The sequence below is a fragment of the Ornithorhynchus anatinus genome, chromosome X1 (assembly GCF_004115215.2).
Source record: "Ornithorhynchus anatinus isolate Pmale09 chromosome X1, mOrnAna1.pri.v4, whole genome shotgun sequence".
Classification (NCBI taxonomy): Eukaryota; Metazoa; Chordata; class Mammalia; order Monotremata; family Ornithorhynchidae; genus Ornithorhynchus; species Ornithorhynchus anatinus.
In genome coordinates, this window is record NC_041749.1 from 35,715,860 (window position 1) to 35,731,949 (window position 16,090).

General features: G+C 52.2%; 1 protein-coding gene and 1 long non-coding RNA gene across 5 annotated transcripts in view; one reads left to right on the plus strand and one right to left on the minus strand.

Moving 5' to 3' along the window:
• NSG2 (neuronal vesicle trafficking associated 2) overlaps positions 1-1,390 on the plus strand; it is a 28,496-nt gene extending 27,106 nt beyond the window's left edge. For 3 of the 4 annotated variants that reach the window (XM_007660317.3, XM_001519637.4, XM_007660316.3), the window contains exon 5: positions 937-1,390. In XM_007660317.3, the coding sequence (XP_007658507.1) occupies positions 937-1,128 (192 nt within the window). In that variant the 3' untranslated portion in view covers positions 1,129-1,390. The remainder of the gene's footprint in view (positions 1-936) is intronic. The other variant, XM_007660320.3, reaches the window with a different exon arrangement.
• Positions 1,391-5,852: 4,462 nt separating this feature from the next.
• LOC120638068 lies at positions 5,853-7,690 on the minus strand. The gene is made up of 2 exons (XR_005659532.1): positions 7,542-7,690; positions 5,853-6,071 (listed from the first exon to the last, which is right to left on the minus strand). It is a non-coding gene; the product is annotated as an uncharacterized LOC120638068 (long non-coding RNA).
• Between the last annotated feature and the right edge of the window lie 8,400 nt (positions 7,691-16,090).

Consider the following 16,090-nt stretch of genomic DNA (forward strand, 5'->3'; position numbering starts at 1 on the left):
GTTAATATGTGGGGAGAATGAACAATTGCAAGATACCCAAGCGGCAAATTGAGAAGCAGTGTGGCCTGGTGGAAAGATCATACGACTGGGAGTCAGAAGGGCCTGGGTTCTAATCCTGGCTCTGCCAATTGTCTGCTGTGTGACCTTGGGCAAGCCACTTCACTCCTCTGGGCCTCAGTTCTCTCAGTTTATAAAATGAGGATTAAGACTGTGAGCTTCCTGTGGGACATGGACTGTATCCTACCTGATTAGCTTTGTACCTACCCCAAGGCTTAGAACAGTCCCTGGCACACAGTAAGTTCTTAACAAATACCATAAAGAGAAGTCACATTTCTTCCAGCTCTCCACCCTCTATTCCCTCTGCTTCCTTTTGGACTGAAAACTGCACAGAGTCACAGTACCGTCATGACCTGAAGATGTCCGGGGGGCAGTCATTTTTTAAAAAAATGGTATTTGTTCAGCTCTTACTATGTGCCAGGTACTGTACTAAGCACTGAGGAAGATAACAAGCTAATCAGGCTGGACACAGTCCATGTCCCACGTGGGGCTCCCGGTCTTAATCCCCATTTTACAGATGAGGTAACAGAGGCCCAGAGAACTTCAGTAACTTGCCCAAGGTCACACATCAGATAAGCGGCAAAGCCGGAATTAGAACCCAGGTCTTCCGACTCCCAGCCGCGTGTTCTTTTCTGTAGGCCGGGCGGTTCGGGGGCGGAAGGAGATTCTGAAATTTGGGGGAGTCTCGGTCAGTCAGTCAACCACGTTTACTGAACACTTACTGTGTGCAGGGCGCTGTATTAAGCGCTTGGGAGAGTACGATATAACAGTTACCAGAGACATTCCCTTCCCACAACGGGTTTACGGTCTAGAGGGGGTGACAGACATTAGTAGAAATGAAATGTCGCTGACTCTCCGTCGGGGTCTTCCGTTTCCCAGCAGAAGCGCTGTATCCCAGCCTCCCTGGCGGCCTATTCGACAGCTCAGGGCTCCAGCTCCCGGAGCCGGCTCTACACCGTCATCAGCCACTACAGCCTGGCCAAGCAGACCGGCGCCCGCGCCCTCTCGCCCTGGCTCTCCTCGGGAACCGTCAGCCACGCGGCCCGCGCGACTAAGGCAGAGGACCACTAGATCCGCACCCCCGACCCCCGTCTCCCCGTCCCCTTACCCCCGCACCGCGGGACGGCCCCGTCGGAAAAGCAGAGCGCCACTTCCCAGGTGGCGCCGCCCTCGCCGGGCGACACAAAAGTAAAAGCCCAAACTAAAGTACAGGAGTTATTTTCAATCTATTTACTTTTGTGCATTGTTCTTGTCGATTTGTAACCGAGTCCAGCTCTTGTACAAAGGCATGTTCGATGTTGGTCGTTACGATGTAAAGATATTTTTTAAATCATTGCTTGATGTTTGCTAGGAAAACTGGGACTACCCCGCCAACTCCGGGCCACCGGAGGCGGGGAGGGGTGGGGGGCGGGGGGGCTTTGCAGGGGTGGGTGGGGGAGGACTCATGGCAGAATAGGATTGGCGGGCAGGGAAAGCCCTCCGCTCTGCAGCCCTGGGGGACGCCACTGGTAATCCTGGCCGCCCAGATTCATCGCCCCACAAACTCACAGGAGAGGGGACTGGGAGAGAGAGATTCAGACTGAGGATGGAGGAGGGTTTAGCAGCTGAAGTTTTGGAAGCCTCAGGAGGCCCCTGGGGGTTTGCTGGCTTCCGAGGTGGGGAAGGGGATGGGGCTCCAACCAAGAGCGGGGTTGACCGCACAAATCCCACTGGGATCGAGGGGTGCAGGATCCAGAGGGCACCTAGGTATGGACTCTGAAGGTTCCCTGCCGGAGAGGAGCTCTACTCTGGGGTCAGGACTCCTCCCCAGGGAGAGCTCAGGAGAACCTATCCCAGACACCGAGCAAGGGCGGAAAACTTGACACGTCCACTGAGGGGGCCATGGGGAAAGACCAGGGGTTAGGGAGCAAGAGGAAAGGGGAGAGTCACAGCCTTGCCTTGCAGTCAGCATGTTCTGCCCATCAGCGGTCTGGAAAGAATAATGTAGCTGAAACTCTAGCTTCCAGCCTGCTGCCTGCTTTCCTTCCCGCCACGATCCACCTGCAAATCCATGCTGCGCTGGGACTGTACAAGGAAAGGCCCCCCAGCCAACCACCAAACCCGCTAATTGTGTGCTGTGTTTTTGTCAGTAGGTAGAAGAGACTGAAGTATCTTGGTGTTATTCTTGCCCTTCTCCGGCAGGAACAATAAAGCCGGATGTGTCCGAGAGCACCGGACCACCTGCCTGGATTTGTCTGTCGCTTCGGGGGAGCTACGGGGAGAGGTCGAGTCTGAATGTAACGCTGCCAGGGGTCGGGTTGGGGAGCTGGGGAGCGGGCTGGGGGTTGGGCTACGGGTTGGGGCTAAGGTTTGGGCTGGTGGGTGGGCTGAAGGTTGGGGGTTGGATGCTAGGGACTGAGGGATTGGGGGGAGGGTAGGGGATGTGCTAAGGTTTCGGCTGGAGGTTGGGCTGAGGCCTGGAGGTTGAAAGATAGGGGCTAAGGGGTTGGGGGGCTAGAGGCTGGGAGAAGGTTTGGCTGAGGGCTAGGGACTGCGTGTCAGTCAATCGTATTTATTGAGCACTCGCTTTGTGCAGAGCACTGTACTAAGCACTTGGGAGAGAACACGATAATACTAAACAGACTCATTCCCTTCCCACAACGAGCCTACAGTGTAGCGGGGGAGAAGACTGTGGAGAAGCCAGGGGATCAAACGAGGACCTCATACACGCAAAGAGTGTGCTCCGGCCGCTGTGCTGCATCCCCTTTTGCCGGGGCTGGAGCTAGAGGCTGGGGGTGAGACTGGGCACAGAATAAGTGAGGGAATAAAGCCAGGAAATTCAAGTGGCTGAAGACGTTGCGTGGCTGAAGGTTCTCACGCCCGGCATCGCAGTCCAGACTGTCTGGGAGAGCCCTATAGACTGGCAGCTGTGGTCGTCGCCCCCTCTCCACCCTAGACTGTTCACTCAGCCCTGACCGGCCCCCCCTCCCCCCAGGCTGCCACAGCCTTGGCTTCCTTCCTCTTTGGGTTTTCCCCACACCCTCTTATGGCCTTTTCCCACCCCTTAAGCCTCCCCTCATCACCCCTCTCTGTCCCCCTCCCCCCAGGGCCACTTCTCAACTGCTTTTCCCTCCCCATCTCAGGCTTCTCTCCTCAAAAACGTGCCCCTCTGCTGCTACCGTCCCTCCCAGTCCATCCCCCGCTGCCTCCTCCCGGCCTTCCCTCTCCCCACTGCCATGGCCTCAACTCTCCCTCGGCTCCTTCCTCCTCACCCCGCAGTTATAGATCCCTTCCCTCCCCATGCTTTCGCCGAGCTCTTATTTCTTCTTGCTTTGCCCTCCCGTGTCCTGGGGGTGAGAGGGTGGGGAAGGGCGGGGTGTGAGATACAGTCACTTGACTGGGGCTGGGGCATGACCGGATGGATAAACTCTCCCGACCCTCCAGAAGCAGAGTGATCCCAGAAGGCCAGCATGGTCTAGTGGATAACAATGTTGGTATCTGTTAAGCGCTTACTATGTGCAGAGCACTGTTCTAAGCGCCGGGGTAGACACGAGGGAATCAGGTTGTCCCACGTGGGGCTCACGGTCTTAATCCCCATTTACAGATGAGGTAACTGAGGCACAGAGAAGTGAAGTGACTTGCCCAAAGTCACACGGCTGACAAGTGGCCGAGCCGGGATTCGATCCCATGATCTCTGACTCCAAAGCCCGTGTTTTTTCTACTGAGCCACGCTGCTTCTCTGGGAGTCAGAAGGAATTGGATTCTAGTCCCAGCTCCTCCACTCATCTGCTGGGTGACCTTGGGCAAGTCACTTGACTTCTCTGTGCTTCATTTACCTTATCTGTAAAATGGAGATTAAGACTGTGAGACCCATGTAGGACGTGGACTGTGTCCAACCTGAAAAACTTGTACCTACCCCAGCGTTTAGTACAGTGCCTGGCATATGAGTGCTTAGCAAATACCAAGCACCTCCCCCCAAAAAACACAACAACTTCTGGTATCCTATTAATTTTCAGATTCTCGGATTCTTCCTTCTGTTTCCTGCTGCTCCTTTAAGGGCTGCGTGGCTCAGTGGAAAGAGCCCGGGTTTGGGAGTCAGAGGTCATGGGTTCGAATTCCGACTCTGCCACTTGTCAGCTGTGTGACTGTGGGCAAGTCACTTAACTTCTCGTTGCCTCAGTTCCCTCATCTGTAAAATGGGGATTAAGACTGTAAGCCTCTCGTGGGACAATCGGATTACCCTGTATCTACCCCAGCGCTTAGAACAGTGCTCGGCACATAGTAAGCGCTTAACAAATGTCAGCATTATTGTTATTGTTATTATTTTTTGCCGGTGGAGGAGACTGATCTGGAAGTGAGGGGCAGGGACAAGTAGGTGGAGGATACAGCAGCAGAGATGGTGAGGTGGGGTGAGAGAACTAACCGTGGATAACCTACCAACAAGATCTTTCACCTTGCAGGACGGCATTTACTGCTGGAAAGAGTACGGCATGGCTTAGTGGATAGAGCATGGGCCTGGGAGTCAGAAGGTCTTGGGTTCCAATCCCAGCGCCACCACTTGTCTGCTGGGTGACCTTAGGCAAGTCACTTCACTTCTCTGTGCCTCAGTTACCTCATCTGTAAGATGGGGCTTGAAACTGTGAGCCCCACAAGGGACGGGGACTGTGTCCAACTCAATTTGTTTGTATCCACCCCGGTCCTTAGTACAATGCCTGACACATAACACCATCATTATCGTTATTATTACTTGGGCAGGAAGCTCCTGTGATACAAAGAGGAATTGCTTTGGAACCAAGGGAATGAAAATAATAATGATAGCCATAATAATAATGATATTTGCTAAGTGCTTACTGTATGCTGAGCACTCTACTTATCGCTGGAGTAGAGACAGGGTAATGAGGTTGGATGCAAGGAAAGTAAAAGGGATTGACCAGAGTAATGAGGCCCAGAACTAGTCGTAGTAGTACTAATAATAGTTTTTGTTAAATGCTTAATATGTGCAGAGGACTCTACTAAGCACAGGGCAAGTGTACACAGGTTGGGATTCAACATCATCCCTGGCTTCATAGGGCAGTGGAAAGAGCACGGGCTTGGGAGTCAGAGGTCATGGGTTCGAATCCTGGATCTGCCACTTGTCAGCTGTGTGACTGTGGGTAAGTCACTTGTCTGGGCCTCAGTTACCTCATCTGTAAAATGGGGATTAAGACTGTGAGCCTCACGTGGGACAACCTGATTACCCTGTATCTACCCCAGAGCTTAGAACAGTGCTCTGCACATAGTAAGCGCTTAACAAATACCAACATTATTATTATTATTATTATTATTAAAAGGGAGGAGAGGGGCCTGGAGTCAAACACAAGAGTGAAGAAACACTGACACTAAAACAGCATAAAAGATAGGGACAAATATGCAAAATAAAAACTGTGGTTTGTGACTTTCAGGAAGCCAAAAGAGTCAAATTGGTGAGTCCGAGGTATCTCCGCTGCCCCTGACTTTCGTGGATGAATTAACCGTGGTATTCGTTAAACGCTTACTGTGTGCCAAGCACTGGGTTAGACACAACAGAGTCAGATCGGTCACAGCCCCACGTGGGGCTCATAGCCTAAGGAAAAGGGAGAACAGGTATTTAATCTTCCCCGTTTTACAGATGAGAAAACTGAGGCACAGAGAAGTCAAGGTTGCACAGCTGGCTAGGGGTGAAATTGCGATGAGAACTGACGCTGAGGCCAGTGTTCTTACAGCAAAGCCACGCTGCTTTTCTGAATTGAACTTGTCCCATTGATTCCGTTCACAGGGGCAGTGAGGCGTCTGGCTCAGGTCAGACATCTTGCTTTATTGTTCACGAAAAACCAGGCCCGCTATTTGTGCTTATGTTTTCCGGCCTGCATAATGTGCAGCTGAGAGGTGTCTGAGATAGCTGGGGGAACCCACAGACTGACAGATCCGCAGGCTCGGGGACCGACTACAGCCTGCCGAGAAACGACAATAAGATTGCAAGACGCAAGTTGGCTCATACCGGCGTGCGACAGACAGACCTAGAGACAAAGGGAAAGCACAGAACGTGGAGATTCAGCCACATATTGTGGAAATACAAAGCGTGATAGCATATGATTGAGATTTACGAAAGCTGAAGTTGAAACACTGAGTCATTCAATAGTTTTTTCAAGAGTGCCATCCTCCACACGAGGCACCTGGGAGAAGCCTGTGAAGAAGAAGAGTAAGTGACCTGGTTCTGGCCTACAGGGATTTACAATCTAGTGGAGGAAGCATGTGGATGTCATTAAATTCATATAAAGAGAACAGGAAGAAAAATATAGAGACAGTTGATAGTAAATATGTAACGGGAAGAAAAATATAGAGACGGTTGATAGTAAATGTGGAAAAATTAAATAACTGGTCTGCGTAAATCGATCGATACTCAAGTGCTAAGGACGGCAGCCGGGATGGACTAGATCAGGAAGGTGGGAATGAGTCAGGGAAGACTTCCTAGGGGAGGGCTGTGAAGATCTGAAGGGGAAGGGGGTTTCCAGGCCGGGGGCAGGGTGTGAGAGGTCAGAGAGTGGAAAGGTACTCTCCAAATTGATTAGGCAGCACGGCCCCTGCCACCGGCTGACGAGAAGTCCGGACCCCGAACCAGGCCTGCAAATCCGCTCCACCTGCATCACCTGGCTGGCTCTCACCGGGCCACGCTCTCGTCTCTGCAGAAAGATATCTCGCCTCCTCTCAGAGGGCACCGGGGCTCGCGAACCCCCACCCCAAGCCCCCACCCACCCAGATCTGGGCCCGGAGTGGCTGGCGGCCGCTCTGAGTCGTCGTGCCGGGGGAATTGCCCAGCCCAGCACGTTAGGGACCCCGTTGCAATGGGGTGGGTCAGCAGCAACTGGGATCTCCCCTTTGGCCGGTTCGAGGAAGCTGCAGGCATGACCGGTGACCGGGACCCATGGGGACAGAGGGATTTGGGGGAGGGGCAGCAGAATCGGGAAGGGGAGGGAACTTCCCTCTGGAGATATCGCCCAGGGGACCGTGAGCGAAGCGGACGGGCTGGAGAGCCCGAGAGGAATGTCGCCGGTTACTCGGGGCAAAAGCAGCTGGGGCAACCAGCCTTCTCCTCTAGCCTGTAAGCCCATTTTGAGCAGCGCATGTGTCTGTTCTTTGTTTTACTGTACTCTCCCAAGCGCTTAGGACGGTGCTTTGCACGGAAGCAGCAAGGAGGAGTGGATAGAGCACGGGCCCGAAAGTCCGAAGGGCACGGGTTCTCATCCCGGCTCCGCCACTTGTCTGCTGCGTGGCCCTGGGCAAGTCATTTCGCTTCTCTGTGCCTCAGTGACCTCATCTGTAAAATGGGGATTAAGACCGTGAGCCCTGTGCGGGAAAGGGACTGTGTCCGACCTGGTTTACTTGTATCCGCCCCAGCACTTAGTACAGTGCCTGGCCCGTAGTAAGAGCTTAACAAATGTCATTATTATTATTTATGCAAACAGTTATGAAAAACTGAATGAACCTACATCTCCCGGGGTGCTAGGGGGTGATCCCCCAGCTGGGCCTGGAGGGATCGGTTTGTTCTGCCCCTGCCTCGGCTCACCGTTGGCCAGCCCGTTGGGGAGCTGCCCCTTCCTGGACAAAGGAGCCAGGAGCCTCGCAATCAGACGGAGAGAATTTTCCCGAACAGATGGGCCCGGGCCCGTTGCTATGGGAACGGCAATGCCCTTTGTCATTTATCGCATTGGTGGTGGGGGGAGCGGGGGTTAAAGCCACGTGTCTGGCTCTTTATCCACGGTTTTATTTAAGGGAGAAGATTGCTTTGCCACCGGAGGATGCGGTTAACACTTACGTCTCCCGGAAAATGGCCGGTCTAGGCGTCGGCCTTCTCCGGGACGGGGACCTAAGATGGGGGTTTGCTCTGGAACCACCTCGGCTGGATGGCGGTGAGGGACACCCCCTCAGTCCCCAACCCAAGCGCTTCCCAAATAAGAGGCTTCGCTGCCGGGGGCCCGCTCGAAGGCGGGGGGATGGATCGAGTGGCCCCCTTTGCCTTGGGCCCATTATCGGTGTGACTCAGTGCAGGGTGAGAAGCAGCGTGGCTCAGTGGAAAGAGCACAGGCTTGGGAGCCAGAGGTCATGGGTTCGAATCCCAGCTCTGCCACTTGGCAGCTGTGTGACTGTGGGCAAGTCACTTCACTTCTGTGTGCCTCAGTTACCTCGTTTGCAAGAATGGGGGCTAAAAAAATGTGAGCCCCACGTGGGACGATCTGATCATCCTGCACCTACCCCAGCGCTTAGAACAGCGCTCTGCACATAGTAAGCACTTAACGAATACCAACATTATTATTAATATTATCTGCTGCCCCAGTTGCTGCCGGGAGGACAGGGGGCTGTCATCCCTCATCCCACTTACCCAATCGGTGAGTTAGTTAATCATGTTTATTGAGGTCTTACTGTGTGCGGAGCACTGTACTAAACACTGGGGAGAGTCCGGTAGAACCGTATAACAGACACATTCCCCGCCCACAGAAAACCGAGCCCCCGGGAGGGTGCTGGTTAGAGGCGGCAGGGCGGACTTTCCATCCTCAGCAAGGGAGATGGCAGCCGCCTCAGGGGGCTCTGCCAGGGGGCGACCGGGGGGTGCGGGCGGTTGAAAACGGAAGAGCATCCAGCCCCCCTCTGACCGAGTTGGAAAAGCTTCCCCGGAGAACAGTGACCGGGGACGGGGCCAGGGCTCCAGGGGGTCTGGGCAGACTTTGACACAATAATAAAAAAAAAATAATGATAATTATAGTATTTGTTAAGCCCTTACTATGTGCCAAGCACTGCAGTGGGCAGGGAATGTGTTTATTGTTATGTATTATAATGTATCGTATATTACATTAAGGAGCAGCGTGGCGTCGTGGATAGAGCACGGGCCCGGGAATCAGAGGTGGCGGGTTCTAATCCCGGCTCCACCGCTTGCCCGCTGTGTCACCTTGGGCAAGTCATTTCACTTCTCTGGGCTTCAGTTTCCTCATCTGTAAAATGGGGATGGAGACTACGGGCTCCACGCGGGACACGATTTGTGGCCAACCTGATTATCTTGTGTCTACTCCAGGGCTCAGTACAGTGCCTGGCACGTAGTAAGTTCTCAACAGATGCCATTACCCGAACACAAAAAAAGGGAAAACAGGGAAGATTCCCTGCGGCAGGGAGGAGCAGTCCGGACGGCGGGGGAGCGGGGCCAGCCCCGGTCACCTCCTGGCCGGGCAGTGGTCTCATCCCGGAGGCTGCCATCCGGCTTGGGGGCCCCCTAGCCTCTGCCCAGCCCCTTGGCCCAGTGTAGTTTATGGGGCGGATCCTGGTTTTCTCTGGGGACCCAAGAGGGGTTAATGGGAAGCCACAGTATTTTGGACAGGACCATTCACGCAATCAGCGGTATTTATTCAGTCATTCATTCATTCTTCGTAGTTATTAAGCGCTTACTCTGCGCAGAGCACTGTATTAAGCACTTTTGAAAGTACACGACAGCAATAAAGAGTGACAATCCCTGCGTGGCTGGGGAAGCAGCGTGGCTCGGTGGAAAGAGCCTGGGCTTCGGAGTCAGAGGTCATGGGTTCGACTCCCAGCTCTGCCACTTGTCAGCTGTGTGACTGTGGGCGTCACTTCACTTCTCTGTGCCTCAGTGACCTCATCTGCAAAATGGGGCTCAACTGTGAGCCTCACGTGGGACGACCTGATCACCCTGTATCTACCCCAGCGCTTAGAACAGTGCTCGGCACATAGTAAGCGCTTAATAAATACCAACATTATTAACGTTATTATTACAACGAGCTCACAGGGTGTGTGCCGAGCACTGTACTAAGAGCTTCGGAGAGTAGGCTACAACAGAGTGGGCATACGCAGTCCCTGCCCACAGGGAACTTACAGTCTAGAGGGGGAGACAGACGTAAAAGGAAATTAGTGTTGGGGGAGAAACTCTTTGCCGGGGGGATGTGACCAGTTTCTCCCCCCGCGTTCCTGGGAAATACCAACTTCGGCTCTTAATCTTTTGGGCCCCGTCTGGCGACGGCAGAGCCCGGTGGATATTCGCCAACAGTTCCCATCAGTGTCGTCCTTGAAGACGCTTCGAATATCTGTGCTGACGCGAAGCGAGAAAGAACTGTTTCCAAAGCAACCACCCAAGATTCATCTCATGAGGCGGCCGGGGGCTTACCCGTGCTCACTTCCCCGCAGAAGGTTTGTTTAAGAAGCTAGAAACGTGTGTGTGTGTGTTGTGTGCGTCTGTGTACGCTCTGGGTGTTGTGTATATTTCCTGGGTACGTGATGCAGCAGGAGCAGTTGTAACAGTAGTTTTTAACAGTAACAGTTGCTTTTATTTATTGTGCCCAATGTGGGCGAAGCTGTGCCCTTTTGTTTATAATAATAATGAATAAAGTATTCGTTAAGTGCTTACTATGTGCCAGGAACTGTACTAAGCGCTGGGGTGGCAAATCGGTTTGGCCACGGTCTCTGTCCCGGGCAAGGCTCACAGCCTCCAGCCCCATTTTACAAATGAGGCACTGAGGCACAGAGACGTGAAGTGACCTGTCCGAGGTCACACAGCCAGATCCATTTCCAGTTCCTTCTCTCGCCCCGGAGCGCTCAGTCATCAGAGTCTGCATTTTGCTGCGTTGGGTCTCAGAAGAGCACAGACAGGTCTGGCTATGGTCCCGTGGACTCGGGGCTACCAGCTTTCCGAGCTCTTGAGCCCACCCCCAACCTGGATTGTCCCCTTAAGCAGCGGAGCAGTGGGAATTCTTCAGGTTCGGCCACTTCAGTTCTGTAAATTCACCTTCTTAATAATGGTATTTATTAAGTATTAAGTACCAGCAGAGCAACCTACTAGATAGAACACGGGCCTGGGAGTCAGAAGGACCTGGGTTCTAATCCCGGCTCTGCCACTTGTCGGCTGTGTGTCCTTGGGCAAATCACCTCTCTGGGCCTCGATTACCTCATCTGGAAACTATGAGCTGCATATGAGACATGGATCGCGTCTAACCTGATTACCTTGTATTTAGCTCAATACTTAATAATGTTGGTATTTGTTAAGCGCTTACTATGTGCCGAGCACTGTTCTGAGCGCTGGGGGAGATACAGGGTCATCAGGTCGTCCCACGTGAGGCTCACAGTTAATCCCCATTTGACAGATGAGGTAACTGAGGCACGGAGAAGTGAAGTGACTTGCCCACAGTCACCCAGCTGACAAGTGGCAGAGCCGGGAATCGAACCCATGACCTCTGACTCCGAAACCCAGGCTCTTTCCACTGAGCCACGCTACTTAGTACAGTGCCTGGAGCGTGGTGAGCTCTTAAAAAAAAGCACTTACCATGCACCAAACCCTGTGCTGAACTCTGGGGACGGATACAAAATAATCTAATCTGACACAGTCCACAGTCCACACAGGACTGTGGACTGGGAGAGGAGAGACGGGGAAGGAGATTGGGGAGGAAGCCCAGGAAGAAATCCCAGAAGGGGAGAGGCAGAAGGGGAGAAAGACGGAACGGATGTCGGGCGGAGAGAGGCTGCAGGGTAATTCGAGAACAGAAACAAGTGTTGCAGCCGAAGGGAGGGACAGAGAACAGTAGCGCCTGGTGGGAGAAAATGAACAAGAAACAGAAATGAAGGGAGGCCCCAAAAGGGATTGAACAGCACAGCCTAGTGGAAAGATTAGAAGAGTGGGTTCTGTCACTTGCCTGCTGTGTGACCTTGAGCAAGTCACTTGGCTTCTCTGTGCTTCAGTCTTCTCAACCAAAAAATGGGGATTTAATACCCGTTCTCCCTCCTACCTAGATTGGGAACCCCATGTGGGACGGGGACAGTGACCAGCCTAACACGTGCATCTACCCCAGTGCTTAGAACGGTGCTTGACATAGAGTAAGTGCTTCTCAAATGCCGTAATCGTTATTATTTCTAAGCCCCATTTTACAGATGAGGAACCTGAGGCACAGAGAGGTTAAAAGACTTGCCCGTGATTAGCACCTGGCTCTCCTGGGGTCCAGACCTGTCCGGACCTGTTCTCCTCTCATTAGGCCACACCAGAGCCTGGCCTGCGAACAGCTGCGAACAACTTGTCACCCTCTCTCTCACTGTCCTGAGAAGCTGCAGCCGGCGGAGCAGGTGGGAGCCACAGAGTCCGCTCCTCTGGGGAATTAGTCATCCGGGCTTGGGCACCTGGGCAGGCTGAGCCTCAGAGTTGGGTGAAGAGGCGACGGCTCCCCCGGCCTCCATCTTCATTCATTCAATAGTATTTATTGAGCGCTTACTGGGCACAGAGCACTGTACTCAGCGCTTGGAATGTACAATCCGACGCTTTTCCAAGGTCGGCACAGTCCTGCTCATAGTCGGCCCCACTCGTGACCGCAGACGTTACAAGCCTGATGGTGGTGGAACGCGGTGGTCCCTTAGGGACCTGACATCTGAAATCCCTGCGCTTTTGCTGTTCTCCTTCTGCTTTCCCCCAAGGAGCGAGTCCTGAGTTCCGGCCTGTGTCCCAGCGTGTCTACCAACTTTGGCGTGTTGCACTCTCCCAAGCACCGAGTACAGTGCTCTGCCCACCGTAAGTGCTCAATAAATACTTTTGTTTGATTGATTAAGTACTTAGTACAGTGCTCTGCACTCATTAAGTGCTCGATAAATATCACCGAGTGATTAATTGCTTAGTACAGTGTTCTGTACTCAGTAAGTGCTCAATAAATGTCATTGAGTGATTGATTAAGCACTTAGTATAAGTGCTCCATAAATACCACCGAATGATTAAGTGGTTAGTACAGTGCTCTGCACTAAGTAAGCCCTCGATAAATGCCATCGATCGATTGATTCTTTCCTGGCCCGTGTCGCTCAGTATTCGGGGTGAGCTGCTGCTGCTCCCGGTCCCTGTCCCGGGGAGCGTCTGCCCACTTCAGGGATCTGAGCTGATTGCATGTCCGCAATTCACCCTCCAGGTCTTTTATGCTCATGCACCATAAATACAAAGTCGGGGGGCCGGTCCTTCTGTCTTCCTCTCTGGAACCCACTTTCCTGCTCTGCAGACCTGATTTGAAGGGAGGGCCAGGTGGAGACCTGTGGCTGATGGCGGCTGATGCGCACTCGAGAATACTGGGTACCTTGTAGCCAGTGCCCCCGATCCTACCCCGCTACTAGATAGGGGACATAACAACTGACGATCGGTCAATCCAATCAGCTAATTCCTTATTTTATTCTCCCAAGGACTAACTACAGTGATCTGTTCAAATCAATGTAGAGAGGCAGCGTGGCTCAATGGAAAGAGCACGGGCTTGGGAGTCAGAGGTCATGGGTTCAGATCTCTGCCCTGGCACTCGTCAGCTGTGTGACCGTGGGCGAGTCCCTTAACTTCTCTGGGCCTCAGTTACCTCATCTGTAAAATGGGGATTAAGACTGTGAGCCCCACGTGGGACAACCTGATTACTCTGTATCTCCCCCAGCGCTTAGAACAGTGCTCTGCACAGAGTAAGCACTTCACAAATACCAACATTAGTATCATCAATACATACTATTGATAATGACTGGACAGAGAACACCTTTACTGGAAAATTTGACTGTCCAGTATAAAATGGACTGACTCAGGGATAACAGGAAGGGAATTCCCTGCCATTCTGTTCACAAGGAGTGGGGGGGAATTTTAGCTGCAGCAGGGTGTCCCTTGACCTGTCTTCCCACTGGACCCTCGAATGAATCAATCACTGGTAGTTGTTGAGCGCTTACTTTGTTCAGAGCACTGTACTAAGCTACGGGGAGAGAATGGGTCTACTTTCCATTTATACATTTTTCCCAGAGCCCTGCACAAAGTAAATACTTAACAGAAACTATTCCCACTACTATAATGCAATTGGTAGACAGGGGCCCTGCCCTCAAGGAGTTTCCAGTCCAACAGAACCACCAGGATCCCCTGCTCCCTTCCCGTCGTGACACTCATGGCCTCTCTTCCCGACATGTCCTGACATTTCACGTGAGCGTGAGGCCACGGGATTTAAGCGGAGGCAGTGTGCAGCCTTTAAACATTTTAGAATGGCGGGAAGCTTTGACTGTAACCGGATTCTCGATGACCAAGATGGCAGCAACCTGAGGCCCCTCTGGTCCTCCCTGACCACCGGGCTCGTTGGACTCCGAACTTGGTCTTTTTCGGTTGTTTTTGGATTTCTATCATTTCCTACTGTGTCTGTCTCCAAACCTTTCCCCAAAGTATTCTAAGACTGTGGGTCCCTGGGTGGGGCCAGACACTGCCTTTTACCTCTGTATTTTCCCTAGAGCTCAATACAGTGTTCTGCACACGGCAGGCCCTTAATAAAAACCATCACTACTTCTCCTAATATAGACCGAATGGTCAACCTGAGCCCCTCGTCCACATAACTGGGGTCCGGCATCGATTTTTAGGCTGGGTGGACCTCCCCTTGAACAGGAATTGACCAAGAACCTCCTCCCCCCTCCCCCATAAATAGAGGGAGGGCACCAGTGGCCTTCCTGTCCTTGCTGAAGTCTTCCTACCTATCAGCCCCCCACGCTACTCCCACACAAGGAAAGACATGATTCACCCTTCTCTTTGTTTTGCCCAATGCTAGACTGGAAAAAACTGCATCTCGTTGCTAGGCAACTAGATTTGGGCTCTGCAAAGCTCAGGTGGCTGCTGTTAAACTTCCATTGAAATTCAGGTCACATGGTGGCCTATTTTGGGTGGGAGGAAAAAGGGGGAATGAGGCAGGAGCCCTGATTTGTGTGTGTGTGTGTTAGAGAAGCGGCATGGCCTAGTGGAAAGAGCACCAGTCGAAGATCTGGGTTCTCCTCTTGTTTGCTGTATGACCTTGAGCAAGTCACTTCTCTGTGCCTCAGTTCCCTCATCTGCAAAATAGGGGTTCAGTACCTGTTCCCTCTCCTACTTAGGCTGGGGGCCCCACATGGGACCTAATTATCTTGACTCGACCTCAGCGTGTAGTACGCGCTTGACCAGTAATCAAATTTATTTAAGCACTTACTGTGTGCAGAGCACTCTGCTAAGCATTCAGGAAAGTACAACATAGAGGTGATAGACACTTTCCCTGCCCACAACGAGCTTATCCTTGAGAGGGATAAAGCCATTAAATAAACTACAGATATGTTCATAAATTACAGATGTACATGACACATAGTAAGCACTTAACAGATACCACAATCCTCTGGGAAGCTTGGCTCCTAGCGGGCATTAGCTGCTTCCCCTCACCCAATCAACAAATCAATCGAAAGATAATATTTATTGAGAGCTCACTGAGGGCAGAGCACTGTACCAAGCACTTGGGAGAGTACAATAGAACAGAGTCGATAGGTACAATCCCCATCCTTACCATCTAGTGGGGGATACAGATATCAAAATAAATGACAGATAAAGCAGCAGAGTATAATATGCACCTAAGAAATGTGGGGTTAGGGGTGGGGTGCTTAGTGGGTCAGACCTGAGTGCAAAGGTGTGCAGAGCACTATACTGAGCGCTTGGGAAGTACAATTTGGCAACAGATAGAGACAATCCCTACCCAACAACCGGCTCACAGTCTAGAATAGGGAGACAGACAATGAAACAAAACAAGCAGACAGAGCTTTTACTGTCCCAGGTGCTTAGAAAGCCCTCAATAAATAACATTGACTGATTGATTGATTGGTTCCTTCAGCTGGATCTTCCGCCCCAGCGTGGGAGGCCTCCTTGCCACAGTCCTACACTGGCCTACACTGTGAGTAGGGGAGGGGAGGGGAAGCAGGAAGAAGAAGAGAAAAAGCAGGGAGAGGAGGGGAAGAGGATGAAGGAGGGAAGAGGAGAGGGTGGATAGTTTTCGGAATACCAGACGTACCTCAGCTTCCTTATCTGTAAAATGGGGATTGAATCCTACTCCCTCCTACTTAGATTGGGAGCCCTATGTGGACAGAGATTATGTCCAGCTTGATTATCTTTTATCTACCCCAGCACTTTGTATAGTCCTTGGCACCCAGTAAGCACTTAACAAATTGTTACTATTATTGTTACTATTATTATTATTATTATTAGGGTGAAGGAGGATAGGAGGGAAGG